At 39.3% G+C, this 23853-nt stretch overlaps 2 protein-coding genes across 7 annotated transcripts in view; both read left to right on the plus strand.

Moving 5' to 3' along the window:
- The window catches only part of LOC126001424 (ribonuclease pancreatic-like), a 260537-nt gene extending 240868 nt beyond the window's left edge, over positions 1-19669 (plus strand). For 2 of the 3 annotated variants that reach the window (XM_049768685.1, XM_049768684.1), the window contains exon 2: positions 18998-19669. In XM_049768685.1, coding sequence (XP_049624642.1) covers positions 19008-19478 — 471 coding nt within the window. In that variant the 5' untranslated portion in view covers positions 18998-19007 and the 3' untranslated portion in view covers positions 19479-19669. Of the gene's footprint in view, positions 1-17972; positions 18093-18997 lie in introns of those variants that run through there. The other variant, XM_049768683.1, reaches the window with a different exon arrangement.
- LOC126001426 (ribonuclease pancreatic-like) overlaps positions 1-23853 on the plus strand; it is a 459609-nt gene that overhangs the window by 349236 nt on the left and 86520 nt on the right. The window contains exon 1 of one of the 4 annotated variants that reach the window (XM_049768686.1): positions 17973-18092. The exons of the other annotated variants lie outside the window; for them this stretch is intronic. The gene's annotated coding sequence lies outside the window, so the exon portion shown is untranslated. Of the gene's footprint in view, positions 1-17972; positions 18093-23853 lie in introns of those variants that run through there. 4 annotated transcript variants of the gene reach the window in all.

Raw genomic sequence — 23853 nt, forward strand, 5'->3', positions numbered from 1 at the left:
AATGATCCACTTGTATACTAGAGCACCAATGCGTAAGACTAAGGGTGGTAAAATCCACATGACTAACCACAGAAACCATTTGATGGTCAGCATAGGAAATTTCCAATGAAATATTTCACTTACAGTTCTGAGGGTCCAGGGTTCAGGTCCCTGTCCGGGCGTCATTATGTAGCAGGACAGCCCCTGAAGAGGTTGACTGATGGAGGGATGGAGAATGAGGCCCTTTTCTTCCAGTTCGGAGCACGCGTCTGCCACCCTGTCTAGCCCACGGTTCTGAGGTGAAACGGCGGGTAAACAGCTCACAGACAATCAGGCTCGTGGAAATCTTTGCTTTATTCGGATGGACAAAACTGAAGTCCAAAGACTCAGATTCAGTTCCAGCCAGCAAAAAGCCCTCGCCTTCCACAGACCCTTGCTCTTATAGTCCAGAGTCAGGTCCCACCCCATGGTGGGATCAGATACCAACCAATGGTGGAAGCAGAATCAGGTCCTACCCTAGGGTGGGGGCAGAATGCCAGGTCACACCCTAGGGTAGGGCACAATCACCTAATCAGATTAGGATGAGCAACATAGTAATCCCCCAAAATATTTACATACACAACACAGGTTATCCTACCTTACCAGCTAACAACAAGACAAAATCAGAACACTTGTCACCCTTTGGTAGGTCCAAAAGCCAAGATTGCGAGTTACAGATGACTGGCTGTTAGAACCATGACCAGACTGTATACAGCCTGGGACAAATAAAAAAGCCCTAGCCTAGGGTTTGAACTACGACCTGCACAATAAACATGATCCCCAGTTCCAAAGGTCTGGCAGAGACCTTTGTAACGGAATGGGGCTTCTGGAAGCACAAAGAAAGACACAATCCTAGGTGCCATCCTAGGTTCAGTGCAAAGACCAAGATCACCAACCACAGAAGATGGATTAAAATGACACTGATGGAACAGAACTTCTAGGACCACAGAGACTGACTTCATCATAACTCCCACCCCTGGATCTGTGCAGATACTGATATCCCTAGACACAGAGGCCTGATTGCATCCCCCAGGACAGAGAAGAGGTCTTCCAAACACCACAAAAGCATCACCGGGAGAGTAAATGATCATCGGGAAAGTAAAGGATCCTGATCATGAGCAAAGTCTATAGTTGATCCCATGACAATACACTCCAAAGGCGGAGAAACCCCATATCTCCTAGGCCAAGTGAATTCCTTTTCGAATGACCCCAATATTTACTGTGCCAGGGCAGAAGGGAAAAAACAAAAAGCACAAAACATTGTTTATTGTTTTTTATATATTATTTTATTTTCATTTATTATTTTTATTTTTATTTACCTATTTATTTTTAGTCAATTTCTATATTTGGGTGTGATTATTGAAGTTGTTCCCAGTTATACTTATTCTTTCTCTTCCTTTCTGTTCTTTCTTTATATGCTATGCCATGTTTCTTATATCAAGACCATGGCGGTTTTTTTGTTTGTTTGTTTTTGTTTTGTTTTGTGTTTTTTTTGTATCTGTTTTTATGTTTTTTTGTTTTGTTTTTCTTTTGGTGCTTATCGTTATTGGTGGTGGCCTCACTGGATATTTGACACTTCTATTTGTACTGGCGGAATGTTTCACCTTTTTTCTCTCCTTCGTTTCTCAAACCGATGATGAGAGCCTCTAGAAGAATTCTGCTTATTTTTGGCGTATTAGACTTTTACCCCAGTTTATTACTTTTCTCTCCTTCAAACAAAACCACGTAACTTGAACTAGCTAGTCCTGCCCCCCCCCCCGTTAGAGGGGGAAATAAGGGAGGCACCAGGACCAAACAGGTGCAAGACTACTAAGTAGTAGGCTAGATACAGAGGAGGCCACATATTCTAGCAACCCTAGGGGTGAGGGAAGAGGAGATGGGAGGTAGGACAAAAACAGAGGTGTAGGGAGGACAAATTGGTGATGAAAATCCCCCCTGATTTTATGTAAATATGTACCTAAAATATTATTGTCAACAATATGTAATCCACTATGATCAAAATAAAAATTATATAAAAAAGATGGTTTCTTATTATTATGGATGCTTAAGATAAGAAGCTGTTGAAGCCTAAGAGATTTTGGGTTTCTCCACCCTTGAAACATACTGTCATGAGAACCACTACAGGCTCTGTACATGCTCTTTTTCTCTCCTCAAGGTCTTTTTATGCTGCCAGGCATCTTTCTACTCAGTTGTGGATGATACAAACAGGCCTCACTAACTCAATATCTTGTATATACACAGGGGATGGGTGTCAGTTCTATGTCTGAGGTCTAGGTCTCAGGATTGGACAGTCACTGCCAGGTCACATGGAGTCTAAGTTTGGTCTACATGACACAAGTTCAGGATGGGAGGCACCTTTGTATTATAAAATGTATTGGTTCTTATCTCTTGTAGATAAGAGCTTGTTTTTATACATTAAATCCCCCCTTTTTTAGTATGCCTTTGCAAAAATGAATAATGTCATATTATATTACTGGTTTATTTGGGGTAAGAATGTCAGGCTTCTGCTTGCAGGGCAGATCACCCTGCATCTAATGGTGTGCTGAAACTAGAGGATGCTCCACATCACCCTGACTTCGATGAAAGAAATGTATGGAATTCAGAATCTCTAAATATAGGAACCTGTTACCAACAACAGCTAAAGTGTGAAGAAGTTTACTGGGACCACAGAGAATGAATTGGATTGGACAGCCTGGTATGCCTGGAGCCCAGAGACAGTCTTATGCCACTAAATTTCGGGATGAGACCTTCTTGTAATCAGACCATGGTTTTTTTCCGTTTTCCCATATTTTTCTGGGCCTATGCAAACAATGACGATTGCCATTGTCACATCTTTACTAATTTTTTAATCCGTATCCTTTAAGGAAAATAAAAACAATTTAGAGAACTTAAAAAGAAATAACTGTAGTAGAATGCCTGTCTCTAATACAGGCAGGGGATGGGAAGGGGGAGGGGCACATTGGGAGGAGGGAATGTTACACTGGTGAAGGGAGGTGTTCTGTTTCTGACTGTAACCCCACTATAATCATGTTACATAAATAAAATATATATTTAAAAAATAAAAAATAATAAAAAAAAAAAGAATGTCAGGCTTCAGAATCTTTGTGCCTTGGTTTTGACCTCAGCTTTCTGTTTACTTTTTTTTTTTTTTTTTTTTTTGGTTTTTGGGCCACACCCTGTGGTGCTCAGGGGTTCCTCCTGGCTGTCTGCTCAGAAATAGCTCCTGGCAGGCACGGGGGACCATATGGGACACCGGGATTCGAACCAACCACCTTTGGTGCTGGATCGGGTGCTTGCCAGGCAAACGCCGCTGTGCTATCTCGCCAGGCCCTGACCTCAGCTTTCATCCCAGGCAAGACTTTTTCTTGTATCTTTTTGCACCAAGCAGAGCCAAAACAGGTGAAGTTAAAGAGAAAAATAAATATACTGAAAGAAAGAAATAAAAATGAATTTTAAAAAAAGGAATTAAAGAAAAGAAGGTGTTTAAGGGACTACCTTACATTTGGGAGATACAGGGCAGGATGCCCACACTCACTCCAAAAATAAAGCTCTGGTGATATCAACCCAACATTCTGCATATCGGAATTGTCATCAGATCAGTGTCCTTGCAGGGAATTATAAAGGGTCAGTGATAAGGCAGACCATCAGGGAAACTAATTCTGTGATGTAGAATTTTACAAATATATAAAATTGACTAGACTACATGATAGTCACAAAATTAAGCAAACTTCCTTGCAGGTGCCATCATAAAGTCTAGAATTTTAAATACTCAACTTCTTGCCATTTACAAAATTTTCTAATTCCTTATATTTAAAGATGCCTGAAGAAAATGACTTTGTCAAATATTCAAGAGTACAGATTTGTCATTGAACTAAATAAAATTGTAGAATCTATGAAAAAACTAGATACTTAGAATTATTGGAGTTTCAGAGAGATAATACAGTGTCCAATACTGTCTTGCATACAGCAGACTTCTTCCTGTTCAATCCCAGTACTGAATATGATATGGATATGATCCCCTCCCAACTACCACCAGGAGTGACCCTTTATGTAGTCAGGAGCAAGTCCTGAGCAATGCTAGTAGTAGCCCTCCCTACCAAAATATAAACATGTATACATATATGCATATATATGTTCCAATATGTTAGAGATGTATGTTTTAAAAAGGGGACCAAGCAAATTGATGAAAATTAATATAATTTTGACTTAGAGAAATCTGATAAATTGTATAAGTTGAAATAAAGTATTTGCTATAAAAGTACATCATTAGTATTTTTTTTTTAGGGGAAGCACACATGGCCTCTCATCACAGCAAGCAAGTACTAAGAAAGAAAGTATTCTGCAGGCTTCCTAGAAGCATAGTCACTTAGCCACAACTTTACTACATGCTGTGTTCCAGAGTATTGCACACTTTGCCACCAGTTGAGAACGAGGTCCTGCTTCCTCTAAAATTCAGCCCAGGACAAGTTTTTCAGACACCACCGAGGACTATGAGATTGAGGCTACCTGAATATTGATGATTGGTTATTACATTGGTTAACACACTACACCTTGGCCATAAGCTTTAATATGAGGAGTTGAGAATGCTCATAGTAGTTCCAGGGACCACTCAGGAATTATTGGATTACTTCTGGTAGTGCTTGAGGGACAGGATCTTTTAGATTGAACCCAGGTTGGCTGCATGCAAGGCAAATACCCTATTCCACTATACTATCACTTCTGCTCCCAAAGCATTGATAAGTAACTCATTATGTGTTCTGGTTAAGTTATCACACTATTTGTAAACTAGAACTCTGTAAGGAAGCATTATTCTATGCCTCTTTGTTAAATTTAACCTTAATTTTAAAAGAAGCATTATCTCTGATATGCCAGACAAAACCTCTGTAACAGAACGCACTTCCAAATTTTCTATTAAGAAAAATTTTTTCTGGGCTGATGGTAGCAGTACATTGCATAAAATATTGAAATCTTCTAATGATGTTTGGACAAAATACCAGCAGGTAGGGCACTTGCCTTACATGACTAACCAGATTGGATCCTTGGAATTCCAGAAGTTATTCCTGAGTGCAAAACCTGAAAAACATATACTTTATACCAGGGTTTATATAATTCAAATACATATCATAAACAAAAATATGAATAATTGTACATTAATGTGATAATAGTTGATATCATAGTTGAGGCTTGTTTTAAGCCCAAATAAGAATTACAGACTGACATGTTAATATGATTTTTCTGTTGAGCAAAATACATAAATATTTTATACATATTTAATACCCAACATTCAGATTATTTTATGACTTAGAAAAATTATTGAGGTAATCTAGGGGTTAATGAATTTCTCTTGTTTGTGACTGACCCTGGTTTGATTTTAACACCACCAGGAGTTATTCCTGATCACTCAGAGCCAGTGCCAAGAGTAATCCCTGTAGTCCCTGCATAATACTCGATATGAAGCAAAAATCAAAAAGGAAAAGGAAAGAGAAAAAGAAATATTGAAAATTTAAATAGCAGCTATAAATTATTCCCAAATTAATAATGCATGGACTTTAATTATGTATTATAAATTTATTGTCAGATTTTTTTCTAATTCTGGGTCCCTGATAAGTTTGGATTTCTGAAACTTTCTTTTTTCCTATGAACTGATGATAAGCCAACGACAGAACTATATTTCTTACTATTATAGAAATCTGCAAACTATATATATGGAATTAGTATGGTCATTCTTGATGTAAACTTAGGTGTGTAATTCAAGTTTTATACTTCTTCAAATGTATATATGAGTTGGGGATATAGTACAATGGGTAAAATGCTTGCCTTGAACACAGCGAACTTTGATCCTTGTCACCACCTTGAGCCCTTAGAAGGGTGATTCTTGAGAACATAATAGGAATAAATACTTAGTATATCTGGGTGTAACCCAACAACAAAACAAAAATGTGTTTACAATGAAGACATGTGATTTTTTCATAGAAATATAGGGGTTTGTTAGCTGGAGATAAAATCTAAGAACTGGCTGCCTTGTATTCTGCCAGCCTGCTCCACTAAGTACCACCAGGGGTCACTCATGAGAACTGAATTAAAAATAGCCCCTAAGCACCTTTCACAGAAAACAAAATAAAGAGGAAAAAAAGGAAAAAGAAAGGAATTTGTAAATTGTATTTAGTCCAGAGAGACAGCACAGCAGGTAAGGCACTTGCTTTCTATGTGGCTGACCTGGTTTTCTCCACAGCACTCCATCCCTGCATACTTTCAGGAGTGATCCCTGATGACAGAGCTACGGGTATGCCTTGAGACCAGCTAAATATCACGAAAGCAAACAAACAAAACAAAAAATCCCATAGATATATTATTTAATGGGAAAATAAGCTGAAAATTAATATTTTTTCTTGTTGGTCTTTAATCAGGAATTATGGTAGGAGTGGGAGAAGAGCAAACAGTTCTTTCTATGAGTGTCTGTTTCTAAGCATGTAAATGGGGTTGTTTTTTATTTAGACAAAAGCCATTAATGTTCACATCCATAAGAAGGTAGTTCAGCCCTGTGGAAAGAATAAAAGGCATAAGAAAAAAGGCCTTATATAGTAATGATAATCATCTTACACCAGTGAAAATGGCACATCTCAAAATACTAGGTACTATCTGTGTTGGTGGGGATGTATTAAAAATGGTAGTCTCATCCTTTGGGAATATTGTGTAGTTCAACCACTTTAGAAAGCAGTATGGATATTTCTCAGTAAACTTAAAATTGAGCTGCCATATGACCCAGCAAATTCACTTTCTGATATCTATCCCCAGGAAAAAACATTTATCCAAAATGACATATGCACACAGGACATATGCACACATTTATGCACACTCAGTACAATAGCTAATATTTGAAATCAACCAAAATATTTAAAGATAGACAAGTGCATCATGAAGATGTAGTATATACATGCTTACCTATCCTTGAATATCTTGGTTGATTTCATATATATATATATATATGTATATATATGTGTATATGTATACATATACATATACATATGTATACACAATGGAATACTGGTCAGCTCTAAGAATAATGAAATCATGCAATTTGTTGCAACATGGATGAAACTGAAAGATCTCATGGTAAATTCAGTAAATCAAAAGAAGAATAAACACAATAAAATTACTATGTGGTATTTAGAATACCTGGATGAGGGAGTGCAATAGTTTAAAGGGGAGATGACTAGGTCACTTTTGGCCCCAGAGTATAGGGCAGAAAAGAAAAGAATCAAGTGGATGAAGGAGGAGGGGATATATGTGGGAAGCAATAGAGATCAGAGATCAAGAGGATACAGTTGTATATATGTGATGTTAAGGAATGATAGAACTAAACTCCAAAACCATGGAGTCAACAACACTAAAATCATGAAAACCAAAATTTAATAACCAAGATGCCTGGTTAAAAAAGACCCCTGTCAAGATGGTGGGCTGGGGGGAGGGACCTGTAAAAATTGATAGAGAGAAATTGACACTGTTGATAGGATAAGTATTATAACATTGTATGTCTACCTATAAATACCTTTTTTAATCACAGTGCTTTTCATAAAATAAAATAGTATGAAAAAAAGAAAAGAACAAAAGTCTTATATTGAGTTCAATCTACTCTTTGTGGAAAGTACCAAAAGAAAGATCTTTAAGAAAACAAAATAATCAATATCACTATGTACCTAAAAAATTACTATGAAAGATTTGTAATCCAATTTGGTCAAAATATAAATTTTAAAAAAAGAAGGAAGAAAAAAAGAAAGGAAGGAAGGTAGGAAGGAAGGAAGGAAGGAAGGAAGGAAGGAAGGAAGGAAGGAAGGAAGGAAGGAAGGAAGGAAGGAAGGAAGGAAGGAAGAAAGAAAGAAAGAACAAAAAGTTATAACAATAAAATAATATTGTTCATGTAGTAATGAGCACAGACTCAGGGAATATCATTTCAGTTTTATTTTTCTATAATAGACATAGGTAGCTTAAGCTAATTCTTACAAATCTGTCTGCATAATGCATATGCATGCACATAATAGCTGTTAATTCTTACTTTTAGTTTTTTCATTAATTTACTTTAACATGGAATATAAAGAATTTAGATGTATTATGTATTAATTTTTTATGTTGTAATTCTTAAGTCTCTCCCTACTGAAATTATACTGCATTATTTCACTAAAATGTCCCTGTGTTCACTCCTCCCATCCAGTCTCCACCATCGTTTCCCTCTTTAACCACCCTAGTTTTTAATGAGTGTAGGGGTTGGGACATATGTTTGTAGTTATTTAGATTCATTTTACGTTTTTGCTATTGTGAACAATGCTATGAATATAGACATACAAATAATGAAATTGTTTCAAACAACTGAAAAAAAAGATTACCTCATATTAGCACTAACATGTCTGTCTTTTTCAGGATTTTTTCTCAAGAATGTACTGTGGTTTTGAAGGTCTGTACATTGTGTGAGATATCCCAACAGATTAATACAAAAACAGATAAAAGAATACAACTGTATTCTATTACCAAAAAAAAAAAAAAAAACATTTCAAAATTCTGAAACACTTCTCACTGAATTGTTGTTAAAGGGACAAGAAGATCCTTGTTAGAGAACAAGGATCGGGGACATTTGATCCCATTCAGTGTCCTGCTGAAGAACCTCTAGAGCTAAATTCTCAGAATCAACACTCTCATAAGCATGGAGTCCAAACTGAAATACTCAACTTTAAAATGTATTCTCAAAGAGCTAGGTTGTGAAATGGAAGGGAATCTGGATTTAGTAAGGAGAAGGGAAAATTGTATACCTGAAAACCCATTGTAAACAAGTATGTATATTCAGCTGTCTCAATAAAAATTTTAAATAAAGGAAAATTTGAAAACAAAACAACAACAACGAAAACAAAACAGAAGCTGGACTGATAGAGCGGTTGGGTGTTTGCCTTGCATACTGCCACCTGGGACGGACCCAGGTTCGATCCCAGGCAACCCATATGGTCCCCCGAGCATGCCAGGAGCGATTTGTGAGCACAGAACCAAGAGTAAACCCTGAGCGCCGCCAGGTGTGGTCCAAAGACAAAACAAAACAAACAAACAAACTTAAAAAATGTTTTTGTTGGGGCTGGCTACCATTTGCCTTGCACACAACTGATCTGGGTTCAATTTCTGGCATACCATATGGTCACCAGTGCCTACCAGGGGCAAGTTTTGAGCCTGAAGAGCCAGAAGTAAACCTTGAATGCTGTCAGGTGTGACCCAAAAACAAAAGCAAATGTTTTTGTTAAATAACTGAAATACAGAGTTAAAAAGCTAGTAAGAAGCCAAAACGGTAGCACAGGAGTGTCGGATGTTTGCCTTGCACACAGCAGACCTAGGTTCGATCCACAACATTCCATATGGTTTCCCAATGCCTCCAGGAGTGATTTCTGAGTACAGAGCCAGGAAACCCCTGAGTAACGATGGGTGTAGCCCAAGAACAAAAAACAAAACAAAACAAAACAAAAAAGGCTGTTGATAATTGAGTTTTAGTCATAGAATGTTTCAATATCCATCCCTTCACTAGTATACTAGTAGTTGTTTCCCATCATCAATATCCCCAGTTACCATCCCATCTCCCATTCCCCACTGCCTCTATAGCAAACACTTTCTCTCTTCTCTCTCCTCTTTTCTCTCCTCTCTTCTCTTTTTTCTCTCTCTTCTCTCTTCTCTCCTTTCTCTCCTCTCTCTTCTCTCTCCTCTCTCTCTCTTCTCTCTCCTCTCTCTCTCTTCTCTCTCCTCTCTCTCTCCTTTCTGTCTCCCCTCCTTTTTTTTCTTTTAGGCACTGTAGTTTGCAACACTGTTACTGAAGGGATATCATGCATATCATTTTACTTCCTTTCAGTTCCCAGTCCTTGTCCAGAGTGATCACTGCCAATCATTTCTGTCATAGTGGCCCCTTCTCTCTCTGTGTTTCCTTTTGGGCCACACCTGGCAGTGCTCAAGGGTTACTCCTGACTTTACACTCAAGAATCAACCTGAGTTGACCTCGTGCAATGCAAATGCCCTACCCACTGTGCTATCGCTCTGGCCCCAAGTGATTTATCAAATTGTGACATGAAGGGGCTGGAGATCAAAGCCCTTGTCTTGCACAAAGTTGATTTATGGTATTGCATATGGTCCACTAAGCAGGAAGGACTGCCACGAAGGACTCCTGAAAGCAGACCCAGGAGTAATCCCTGAGCGTTGCTGGGTGAGGCACAATTCCCACCTCCCCTCAATATGTGGCATAAAAGTTGATGAAATATCCAGAATTAACCAGAACATTTAAGATTCTTCAGGAATTTCTAGTAATTTTTGGAATATCCACATTATTATTTATATAATAGTAAGATTATTAGATATTTGGATATTTCTTGTGATAATACTTTCCATAAAACCTTAGTATACCAAATAAGTTTTATTTTTATGTATTATTTATTGGGACAAAGTAATTATTATGAAAGATCTTCAGAGCTCTTCTAAGACCTTCCTTATTAACTTTCCCTTTCTACCAACAGAAATGATTTTCGGGGCCGGAGAGATAGCATGCTGGTTGGGCATTTGCCCTGCATACAGAAGGATGGTGGTTCGACTCCCAGCATCCCATATGGTCCCTCTCCCTGCCAGGATTGATTTCTGAGCATAGAGCCAGAAGCATAGACCCCTAAGCACTGCTCTGTGTAACCCAAAAAACAAAAACAAAAACAAAACAGTAATGATTTTCTTAAAATTTTGATTTCTGAGAAACAATGTCTCACAAATGGTTTAACAAATTGCCACAAAACAAGATCATTTGCCCATTTAAATACAGTAGCAAAGACTTTAGAGCTATATTTAAAACTTAAATTTTTCAAAGCCAAAGCTGGTTTTGTTTAAAGATCTGTTAACAGAGGCTAGAGGAATAGTATAGCAGTAGGGCGTTCACCTTGCTGACCCAGGACAGACCCGGGTTCAATATCTGGCATCCTCAATAGTCCCCCAAGCCTGCCAGGAGTGATTTTTAAGTGCAGAGCCAGGAGTAACCCCTGAGCACAGCTGGATGTATCCCCAAAACCAAAATATCAAACACATACACACACACACACACACACACACACAGAAAAAGAGAGAGAGAGAGAGAGAGAGAGAGAGATCTGGTAACAACAGACATGAATAAAATTTTTACATAACATATATTTCCATTTACTAGGAAAGTATAAAATTTAATTTAAAACATTATCAGTTTGTGACATCAGGCTGGGAAAATCCATGAAACTACACCTGCCCAGTGGGGCCCGACTGTGAAAAACTGTGAGTGCTGCCTCTGTGAGTCTGTATACTGTCCTCTTGCATGAACCTCTTGGGAGTGGGCCGAAAAGAGGCTCCAGCAGAGCACTTAGCTTCGCTTCGCTATGCATCCATGTCCTCTTTCTAAGAAAAGAACACCATTGCAACAAGAAGAAAAAAAATCACACTAAGAACTGTGCTGGATCACAGAAGCAAGCATTTCTCTCCGGACTGTCTTCTCTGTTGCATGTTTGGGCCTAAGATTTGATCCAGTGTGAGGCTTCATCCACAGAGGACTCCCCTTCCTTAGAGGCAAGTCAGCCCATCCAGAAAGGGCGGAGCCAGAGGAGTGTGCTGCCTGCATCATATAGCCAATGAATACGACCATAACACATAGAAAAAATCCACAATACAAGTGTGACAATGGGGAAACAACACAGGCCACCATCGGACATAGAGAATAAAGATGACAATTCTGATGACCAGATAATGACCAACCAACTAATCAACCTCTCCGATAAGGACTTTAGACTAGCAATATGGAAGATCCTCAACGAACTCAAAGAAACCATGGATAGAGTTGAACAGAACACTAATAAGAACCAAGAAAATATGAAGACAGAAATCACAAAAATCCAAACTGAAATAACATGTCAACTAACGACATGAAAAAGTCAGTAAACGAAGTGAATGACAAAATGGATAAGCTCTGAGACAGGGTATCAGAAGCTGAGAATAGACTTGGTGCTGTGGAAGATGAGATACATAACAATTCCATACAGCATGAGAGATTTGAAAAAAAAACTTAAAGCAAATAAACAGACAATGGAAAAATTAGTCAAAGAATGGGAACAGATGAAAACAGAAGTCTATGATAAGCTCAAAAGAAACAACATAAGAATCATTGGGGTCCCAGAGACCCAGGAAGAAAATTTCCAGGAAGAATCAACGGTCAAGAACATCATTAAAAAGAAACTTCCAGAGCTAAAAAATATATGTGATCAAATCCTGCATGCTCGAAGAGTACCAACCAAAAGAGACCCCAGAAAAACCACCCCAAGACACATCCTAGTCACAATGACAAATCCCACAGATAGAGACAGAATTATGAAAACAGCAAGATCAAAAGGGGAAATTACGTTCAAGCAAGCATCCGTGGGATTTACAGCAGACCTGTCATCAGAAATATTCAATGCCAGAAAGCAGTGACAAGACTGAATGAAATGAATGCTTCACCTAGAATACTATACCCAGCAAAACTCATTTTCCAATTTGACGGAAGAATACATGGTTTCACAGACAAAAAACAGCTCAGAAACTATACAGACTCAAAACCAGTAATAAGAGAAAAACTGAAAAACCTAATTTAAGACAAGACTAACCAAAAGACACACCTAATTTTGATATACAGATGGCATTAAATCCCAGGACAATTCTTTCTCTCAACGTCAATGGACTAAATGCAGCAGTTAAGAGACACAGAGTGGCTAAATGGATCAAAAAACTCAATCCAACCTTCTGCTGCCTACAAGAAACGCACCTGAATAGTCAGAACAAACATAGACTCAAAATAAAAGACTGGAGAAAAATTATCCAAGCAAACAACACCCATAAAAAAGCTGGAGTGGCCATACTAATATCAGACAATGCAAACTTTATACTCAGGAAGGTTGGAAGAGACAAAGATGGACATTTTATATTAATCAAGGGGTATGTAGAGCAGGAAGAAATAACTCTCCTAAACATATATGCACCGAATGAGGGGCCAGCAAAATATTTAATACAACTGTTGACAAATCTGAAAAATAATATCAATAACAACACAATAATTGTGGGGGACCTCAACACGGCTTTGTCAACAATGGATAGGTCAACCAGACTGAAACCCAACAAGAATATACTAGACCTGAGGAGAGAAATGGAAGAAAGAGGCCTAGTGGATATACATAAGACACTCCATCCCCAGAAACCTGGATACACATTCTTCTCCAATGTACTTCGGACATTCTCGAGAATAGACTACATGCTGGCACATAAAACATACCTCCATAATATCAAGAGAATAGAAATTTTGCAGACTACCTTCGCTGACCACAAGGCTCTGAAATTATTTGTGAATTCCAAAGGGACTCAGAAGAAACACTTTAACACCTGGAAGTTAAACAGCCTCATACTCAATAACCAGTGGGTCCACAATAAAATCAAGGAGGAAATCAAAAGATTCCTGGAAACAAATGACAATAAAGACACAAACTATCAGAACTTTTGGGACACAGTAAAAGGAGTACTGACAGGAAAATTTATAGCTTTGCAAGCACACATCAGGAAGGAAGAAGGGGCTTACCTGAGTAGCTTACTGACACAGCGAAAAGAACTAGAAAGTGCTCAACAAAAGGACCCAAAAATAGGAAGACAGAAGAAAATAACAAAGCTGAGAGCAGAAGTCAACGAAGTGGAAACCCAAATAACAATCCGAAAGATCAATGAAAGCAGAAGTTGGTTCTTTGAAAAAATAAACAATATTAATAGATGACTGGCAAACCTAACAAAGAAAGAGAGAGAGAGAAACTTGATAACTCATATTAGGAATGAAAAAGGAGAGAGCACTACTGATATGACAAAGATTCAAAGGGTAATCAGAAACTACTTTGAGAAACTCTACGCCACTAAAAATGAGAACCTGGAAGAAATGGATAAATTCTTGGACTCTTATAATCTTCCACGGTTGAAGGAAGAGGATGTAGCATATATAAACACCCCCATCACCATTGATGAAATTAAAACATTAATCAAATGTCTGCCCAAAAACAAAAGCCCAGGCCCAGATGGATTCACTAATGAATTCTTTTAAACTTTCCAAAAGGAACTACTACCAGTCTTGGCAAGACTCTTTCATGAAATTGAAAGAACGGAAACACTTCCAAATACCTTTTAGGAAGCGAACATCACCTTGATACCTAAAGCAGACAGAGAAGCTACGAAAAAAGTAAATTACAGACCAATATCGTTGATGAATGCAGATGCAAAGATCCTCAACAAAATCCTGGCAAATAGGATTCAATGCCTCATTAAGAAGATCATCTACTACGATCAAGTAGGTTTCATCCCAGGAATGCAAGGATGGTTTAACATCCGTAAATCTATCAACATAATACACAAAATCAATAACAAGAAAAATAAAAACCACATGATCATATCAATAGATGCAGAGAAAGCATTTGATAAGGTCAACACCCATTCTTGATCAAAATTCTAAGCAAGATGGGAAAAAAGGAATCTTTCTCAATATAGTTAAGGCCATCTACTACAAGCCAGTGGCAAATATTATCCTCAATGGAGAAAAACTAAAAGCCTCTCTTTAAATTCTGGCACAAGACAAGGCTGTCCTCTCTCACCACTCCTATTCAACATAGCACTGGAAGTACTTGCTATAGCGATTAGGCAAGAAAAAGATATCAAGGGAATCCAGATAAGAAAGAAGCCAAGCTCTCACTGTTTGCAGATGACATGATACTCTACTTAGAAAACCCTAAAGACTCTACCAAAAAGCTTCTAGAAACAATAAACTCATATAGCAAGGTGGCAGGCTACAAAATTAACACACAAAAATCAATCGCCTTTCTAAACACCAATAGTAAGAAGGATGAAATGGACATTAAGAAAACAACCGCATTCACAATAGTGCCACACTAACTCAAATATCTTGGAATCAACTTGACTAAAAATGTGAAGGACCTATACAAAGAAAACTATAAAACTCTGCTCCAAGAAATAAGAGAGGACACATGGAAATGGAAACGCATACCCTGCTCATGGATTGGCAGGATTAACATCATCAAAATGGCAATTCTCCCCAAGGCATTATACAGATTTAATGCTGTCCCTCTAAAGATACCCATGACATTCTTCAAAGAAGTGGATCAGGCAATTTTGAAATTCATTTGGAACAATAAACACCCTAGAATAGCTAAAACAATTATTGGGAAAAAGAATATGGGAGGAATTACTTTCCCCAACCTTAAACTGTACTACAAAGCAATAGTTATCAAAACAGCATGGTATTGGAATAAGGACAGGCCCTTAGATCAGTGGAATAGGCTTGAATACTCAGAAAATGTTCCTCAAACATACAATCACCTAAATTTTGATAAAGTAGCAGGAAATCCTAAATGGAGCAGGAAAAGCCCCTTCAACAAGTGGTGTTGGCACAACTGGATAGCCACTTGCAAAAAATTGAACTTAGACCCCCAGCTAACATCATGTACGAAGGTAAAATCCAAATGGATTAAAGACTTCGATTTCAGACCCCAAACCATAAGATATATAGAACAGCACATAGGCAAAACACTCCAGGACATTACAGGCATATTCAAGGAGGAAACTGCACTCTCCAAGCAAGTGAAAGCAGAGATTAACAGATGGGAATATATAAAGCTGAGAAGCTTCTGCACCTCAAAGGAAATAGTGCCCAGGATACAAGAGCCACCCACTGAGTGGGAGAAACTATTCACCCAATACCCATCAGATAAGGGGCTAATCTCCAAAATATACAAGGCACTGACAGAACTTTACAAGGAAAAACATCTAATCCCATCAAAAGAATGGGGAGAAGAAATGAACAAACACTTTGACAAAGAAGAAATACAAATGGCCATAAGACACAAGAAAAAATGCTCCACATCACTAATCATCAGGGAGATGCAAATCAAAACTACCACCTCACACCACAGAGAATGGCACACATCACAAAGAATGAGAATAAACAGTGTTGGCGGGGATGTGGAGAGAAAGGAACTCTTATCCACTGCTGGTGGGAATGCTGTCTAGTTCAACCTTTATGGAAAGTGATATGGATATTCCTCCAAAAACTGGAAATCGAGCTCCCATTTGATCCAGCTATACCACTCCTAGGAATATACCCTAGGAGCACAAAAATACAATACAAAAACCCCTTCCTTACACCTATATTCATTGCAGCACTATTTACCATAGCAAGCCTCTGGAAACAACCAAGATGCCCATCAACAGACAAATGGCTAAATAAACTGTGGTAAATAAACAAAATGGAATATTATGCAGGTGTCAGGAGAGATGAAGTCATGAAATTTTCCTATACATGCATGTACACGGAATCTATTATGCTGAGTGAAATAAGTCAGAGAGAGAGAGAGAAAAACACAGAATGGTCTCACTCATCTATGGGTTTTAAGAAAAATGAAAGACATTCTTGCAATAATAATTTTCAGACAGAAAAGAGAAAAGAGCTGGAAGTTCCAGTTCACCTCAGGAAGCTCACCACAAAGAGTGATGAGTTTAGTTAGAGAAATAACTACATTTTGAACTGTCCTTATAATGAGAATGTATAAGGGAAATGGAAAGCCTGTTTAGAGTACAGGCGGGGGACGAGTGGGGAGGAGGGAGACTTTGGACATTGGTGATGGGAATGTTGCACTGCTGATGGGTAGTGTTCTTTACATGACTGAAACTCAAACACAATCATTTATGTAATCAAGGTGTTTAAATTAAAATAAAACCTTACTTGAAAAAATAAACAACATTATTATCGCTACTTGTTTTTTTTCTTTGTTTTGTTTTGTTTTTGCTTTTTTTTTAGCGCATTTTACTTGAGTGTTTGGGCCATACACAGCAGTTCTCAAGGACTCGTTCTGGTTCTCTGTTCAGGAGTGACCTCTGGCAGTACTGGGATTTGAACAAGAGTCAGTAGGATGCAAGGCAGCACCAACACCTCTCTGCTATCGTTAAGGACTGAAATTTTGAATTAAGAACATTAGAAACATTTTGGGGGGCCGGGCGGTGGCGCTGGAGGTAAGGTGCCTGCCTTGCCTGTGCTACCCTAGGACGGACCGCGGTTCGATCCCCCGGCGTCCCATGTGGTCCCCCAAGATGCCAGGAGCAACTTCTGAGCGCATAGCCAGGAGTAACCCCTGAGCGTCACAGGGTGTGGCCCAAAAACCAAAAAAAAAAAAAAAAAAAAAAAAGAAACATTTTGGGATACTCTTTACTATAAAGTGACTATGCTCCTTATATTTCCCCTAAATGTTGCTTAAAACAAAAACAAAAACAAAAAAACATTTATTTGTCAGTCAAGCAGCCTGATTTCTACTTGAAGCTGGATCATAGACTGTAAAATAAGTCACATCCTTCACATCCACCACTGGGAAAGGATCTGAAAACAAGGAAGTTTAGTGAGGACTGATGTCTGCTTCTTTGTAATACGCTTATAGCCAAGGCTGTGCGCAGACATATTCTTTATCTTGTTATTTGGCCTGAGGAATGCAGCATATTAAAATTGATGCAGGCTAGATGTTTAAGATAGCTTTGCATATTTCCCTTTGTTCTTTGCTATTTTTGATATCACTGAGTTCTCCAGTTTTATTTGCACAAGGGTTGTACAGTACAAATGGCTTCCAAAGAGATAACCAGGAATCAAGGATTAGGGCATAAGGGCTATATAACTTTCTCTATTTCCCCTGGTGAAAAGAGAAGAGCAGCAGAAAGATGAGATTCAAATGCTAAGAGAAGCTTCCCTGGCAATGACTCACTCTCCTCAGCAGCTCTGATAAAGGGTGGCCTGGAACATTCCCCCACCCATTCTCAAAGCCTTTGTTTTCTTCTGAAGGGAAACCTCTGAAGCTCCTCCTACCCTTTCCTACTTAAAAACCAAGCCCTTTGTCATCCTTGTAAAGTCTACACCTCTCAGATCCAGTCATTGCAAGACTTTTCTTTTATTCTTCCTGGGACTAAGTTCAAGAACCAGGTAAGCAACTAATTAAGTGGTCTCAGGAGCATTAGAGAGAAAACCAGAGTAGATGAGCATAGCACAGAGAAAACCTGACAAACATCAGCTGAAGATATGCTGGGGGTCTCAGTGCAGCTAGCATTTAGGCTACAAAGAGAACCCATGAAGCTGGAGAGAGAGTAGCCCCCCAAATTTCTCTCCAGGGAAGAAACATCTGTTCTTTAGAAAACAATGGCATCTGTTTAGGAGGCCCATGCCAGGCAGTGGGCTATTCTATTGTTAGAGGACAACAGAGATCTTGTCAGCCTTAATCCTGGATTCATAGAGGTATCTTGTGGTTATAGCTTGGATCATGGTATATTTAAAAGGGTTTTCTATGGATATTTCAGAGCACTGGTAAAAATATTTTTTCTTTTTTCATATGTATTTTTGATGAAATACAAAACAACCAAAAAGAAAAGCCTGGCAGGATGCTAGTTTAGTTCTGAAGCCAAAACTTAAGAGGAAGATTGGGCTATTTCTAGTAAGTAAGAGTCAATAATAGCTCTGAAGTGTATATAGGATTTTGATGGTAAATCTTTTGGGGGGGGAACTAGGGGATGTTTTGTTTACTGGACCACTTCCAATAAGGCTTGGGATTTACTCCTTAGTGGTTCTGCACTCAGGGATAATTCCTGACAGTGCTCAGGGTATACTGTGGACCACTCTTGGCAGGGCTTGGGGATATTGGGGGATATAGTGGATATGCTGGGTGCAAAGAAAGAACGCTACTCATTGTATTATCTCTCAAACACCCAATAGCTTACAAATTATTGCGGATAAGAGGGATCTGTCTGAGTTGTAGTATGTGACCCAGGAGTCCCAAAGTGGGAGTGGGGGTTCTCATTCTCAGGGGCTGCTTTTCCTCCATTTTCTCTTTCCTAGGTAAGTCCTACAGGCAAGTAAGATCACCATGGTTCTGAAGAAGTCCTTCATCTTTCCACCCCTGTTGGTCCTGCTGCTGGTGCTGCTGCTGGGGCGGGTCCAGCCTTCCCTGGGCAAGGAATCTCGGAGCAAGAAATTCCAGAGACAGCACGTGGACTCCGAAGGTTCCCCCAGCAGCAACTCGAACTACTGCGATTTGATGATGAAGCGCAGAAAAATGACACAGGGACGATGCAAGCCAGTGAACACATTTGTGCACGAGCTTCTGCCAGCAATCCAGGCTGTCTGCCGTGAGCAAAGTATCCCCTGCAAGAACGGGCAGCCCAACTGCCACAAAAGCAACTCCACCATGAACCTCACCAACTGTCGCCTGAAGAAAGGCGCCAGAGATGCCAACTGTGCTTACCAGACCATCCGGAAAGAGGGGCACATCACTGTGGCCTGTGAGGGCGACCTGTACTTGCCTGTCCACTTTGATGGTTTGGAGGCTGAAGACTGAAGTCACAGTGGAAGATCCCACTTCCCCCTTTTGCCCTTGGAAAGGAAATAACTCTAGTTAGTGCTTTGATCCAAAACACACGTTTTCCTGGCCTACTGTTTGTCCCACGTGATTTAGGGGCTAAGGAGTGGGTTGTCAAGCAGTCCCCATGTTAACCATTCATTGTTTCTTTAAATAAAACAATTGCAACTGTCACTCTGAAGCTGTCCTTATTTAGGATCTTCATGTGTGATTACTTCCCTGCAATTTGTGAAGCTGTAAATCTATTTGTTTTGGTGGGCGGAAGATGTAATAGTTATATATATATATATATATATACATATATATATATATATGAAATATATAGAGAAATTTTATTCTTTATTACTTTATTCTTGTCTATTTTTGTTTTGTTTTTGGTATACAACAAGTAGTGGTTAGGAGATTAACAGAACCTCCACGAAACTTTTCTGCAAAGCACAGTCCAGAATTTCTGGAGCTGATCAAGGGACCATTTGGTGCTAGAGATATAAGTAGGGTCAGCTGCATGACAAGACATGTGCTTTAACCCCAGAACTATCCCTCGGGTTTCTCCTGAAGATTTTGTTTTGTTTTGTTTTGTTCTCTGTTTTGGGGGGCCACAGCTGGTGATGCTCAGGGTTTACTCCTGGTTATGAGCACAGAAATTGCTCCTGGTTTGGGGGACCATATGAGATGCCAGGGGATCAGGAACCGCTGTCAGTACTAGGCTAGGGTGGGCAAGGCAGACACCTTACTGTTGTGTATGTAAATATTTTGGGGGATTACTATGTTGCTCACCCTAAACTGATTAGGTGATTGTCCCCTACCCTAGGGTGTGACCTGGCATTCTGCCCCCACCCTAGGGTAGGACCTGATTCTGCTTCCACCATTGGTTGGTATTTGATCCCACCATTGGGTGGTACCTGACTCTGGGGTATAAGAGCAAGGGTCTATGGAAGGCGGAGGCTTTTGGCTGGCTGGGACTGAATCTGAGTCTTTGGACTTCAGTTTTGTCCTTATGAATAAAGCAAATATTTCCACGAGCCTGACTGTCTGCGAGCTGTTTACCCGCCGTTTCACCTCAGAACCGTGGGCTAGACAGGGTGGCAGACACGTGCTCCGAGCTGGAAGAAAAGGGCCTCATTCTCCATCCCACCATCAGTCAACCTCTTCAGGGTCTGACCTGCTATATAATGGTGCCCGAACAGGGACCTGAACCCTGGACCCTCAGAACTGTAAGTGAAATACTTCATTGGAAATTTCCTATGCTGACCATCAAATGGTTTCTGTGGTTAGTCATGTGGATTTTAGCACACTTAGTCTTACGCATTGGTGCTCTAGTATACAAGTGGATCATTCCATTTTGTTTAAGACTAATTGGTTTTGATCTAAGGACAATTACTGCAGTTGGATGGTTGTGGTCTATATTTCAAATGAAAAGTGTAGTGTCTCTAGCCATCATAGTTTGTGGAATTTCTGTGTTGACTAACGTTATTATTATGAGCATAGTTATTTGCTGGTATTTAGGAAATAGAAAGTGTAGAAATGGTGAGGCTAAAACCAGTATAGATAATAAGGAAATTTATCTGACGAAAACTCAGACCAAGGTGTGGGCTGACGAATCCAGCCCCACCATCAAAAATATAGAAATTTTTGCTGGAAGAAAAACAACTCAGAATGTTAAGCCAGATTCTAGTGAATTGCTTGACAGTAGTGACTCAGACAATGATCAACCTCCAGTGCTAACTCCACGAGGGAGGCCTCCTTCTAGTCACAAAATTGAATCACAGAGCAGAGCAGATTCAAACGATGAACCACATGCTCGGTCTCAGAGCTCTATTCAGAATAATTTTGCTAATCTGGCGTTATCGCCTATAGACGGGGTAAATGTTTCTAACTATGTACCCTATCAGATGGAAGAACTAGATCGGTTTAAAAGAGCATGTAAAGAGCATGGGCCAAAATCGCCATACAGTGTGGAGTTATTAAGACTTTGGAGTCATAACTCATCTTGGACTTTGTATGATTTTAAAAGAATCGCTGAAATATGCTTGTCGTCTAAACAGCGAACTGAATGGGAAATGTACTATTCAGAAGGCATAAAAGCTAAATTATATAGCCCGGATGGTATGAAAAAGCAAGTGGCAGGTGTTACTCTATCGTATGAATTATTGATGGCAGAAAATCAATTTGCAAATATTCAGACACAAGCAGCTTTACCTAAGGAAATCTTAAATTTAATTAGGGAGACTGCATTGTCAGCATGGGAAAAAATTGATTCTAACAGCATTGGTAGAGGAAACTTTTTAAAAATTACCCAAGGCCCTTATGAGTCATTTGCAGAGTTTGTAGGTAAGATTAAAGATGCTCTGAAGTTACAGGTGGAAGATGAGGAGATGAGAAACTTCCTAGTAAAATCTTTGGCCTATCATAATGCAAATTCAGCCTGTAGATTAGTATTGAATACATTAAATGAAAAGTCAGATCCGAATGATTACCTTTATGCCTGCCGGAATGTCTATGTGGAACCCCAACCCCCACCCCACTTAGACTCAGTACAAACCTTCCCAGTTACCAAGGGAACAATGCCTTACTCCCCTCGGGGACAGAACACTTTCCGGAAACCAGGTCTTTGCCCAAAATGCAAAAGGGGTCGCCACTGGGGGAAAATTGCAGATCCAGAAACCTCATTAATAATAACCTAAGTAGAGGTTTCAGCACAGTCCCCAGGAGGCAAATCGCCTGCTACCATTGTGGAAAACAGGGACATATCAAAAGAAATTGTGGTCTCCTTATAAATTCAGCTCCCCAAGAACACACATACAAGATGCAGGGAAACGCCCACAGGGCCTTTCCCCAGGCCCTTCCAAATCAGGGGCAAAGTTCACAGACAATAATCCTTCCAAGCCCAGCCCAAGAAAATTCATCACGATAAGGGAATTAATCCACTCCACTTCAGGGAGTGCCGGATTAGACATATTATGCCCAGAGGACATTACAATTTACCCAGGAGCATGCCCTTACATGTTAGAAAGTGGCATTGTAGGCCCACCACCCCCAGATACTATGGGTTTGATTCTTGGCAGAAGTTCCCTCAACATAAAGGGAATATCAGTAATCACTGGGATCATTGACTCAGATTCTATGGGAGAAATCATTATAGTTATTACTGTAACAGTTACATGGACCTTTAAAAAAGGAGAAGCGATTGCCCAGATAGTAATAGTGCCTTATGTCAAATTTGGGACTTCAGATAAGACTAGAATTGGAGGTTTTGGAAGCACAGATCCGGGTGCTGCTCAAAACCCAATCGTGGCTCTGGTTACTAAATGTAAAGATGAACACCCAATTATCAAACTTCACTTTGAAGGCCAACATTTGATGGAATGATAGATACGGGTGCTCAGGTTACCGTAATTTCTGATAAAGAATGGCCAGAAAATTGGCCTCTTCAGGAAATCCCATATTCCCTAGAAGGAATAGGAGGCCTGAGTTCCTGTATGTTGAGTACGAGGACTATGCTATTTTACGGCCCAGAAAATCAAAAAGCAATAATCAGACCTCACGTGGGCCCATTTTTACCATCTCTGTGGGGCCGTGACCTACACAAACAGTGGAAAGCAGAATTCCACATCCCATTAGCTCCAGAAGAGCCCGAACCTTCTTTTGATTTAAAAACCAAAAATTTTTAGTGGGGGCCACTACCGTAAAAACACCAGCACCAATAAAAATAAAATGGAAATCTGATGAACCAATTTGGACAGGTCAGTGGCCCCTTAAAACTGATAAATTAAAGGTGCTGACAGAATTAGTGGAGGAACAGCTAAGTTTAGGACATATTGAACCATCTTTTTCTCAATGGAATTCACCTATATTCACTATAAAAAAGAAATCCGGTAAATGGAGACTTTTGATGGATCTTAGAGCTATAAATTTATCCATGATAGCTATGGGCAAATTGCAGACTGGTTTACCATCACCTGTAGTTATTCCAAAGGAATGGCCACTAATTATAATTGATCTGAAAGACTGCTTCTACCATATTCCTATTCACCCAGATGATAAAAAACGTTTTGCATTCTCAGTTCCTTCTCTCAATAATACCCATCCCTGCAGACGTTTCCAATGGACTGTTCTCCCCCAAGGCATGCTGAATTCCCCAACCATGTGTCAGTTTTTTGTAGATAAGGTTTTGAGCCCTGCTCGTGAAAAATTTCCTCAAGCCATGATATTTCATTATACAGATGATATCTTGCTCACAATGAACAATGAAACAGATTTACAGGAATTATACTCTTATGTTACTGACTGTTTACAAACATCAGGACTGAAAATAGCTTTAGAAAAAATACAGATAATGCCACCGTATCAATAT

The sequence above is a fragment of the Suncus etruscus genome, chromosome 2 (assembly GCF_024139225.1).
Source record: "Suncus etruscus isolate mSunEtr1 chromosome 2, mSunEtr1.pri.cur, whole genome shotgun sequence".
Classification (NCBI taxonomy): Eukaryota; Metazoa; Chordata; class Mammalia; order Eulipotyphla; family Soricidae; genus Suncus; species Suncus etruscus.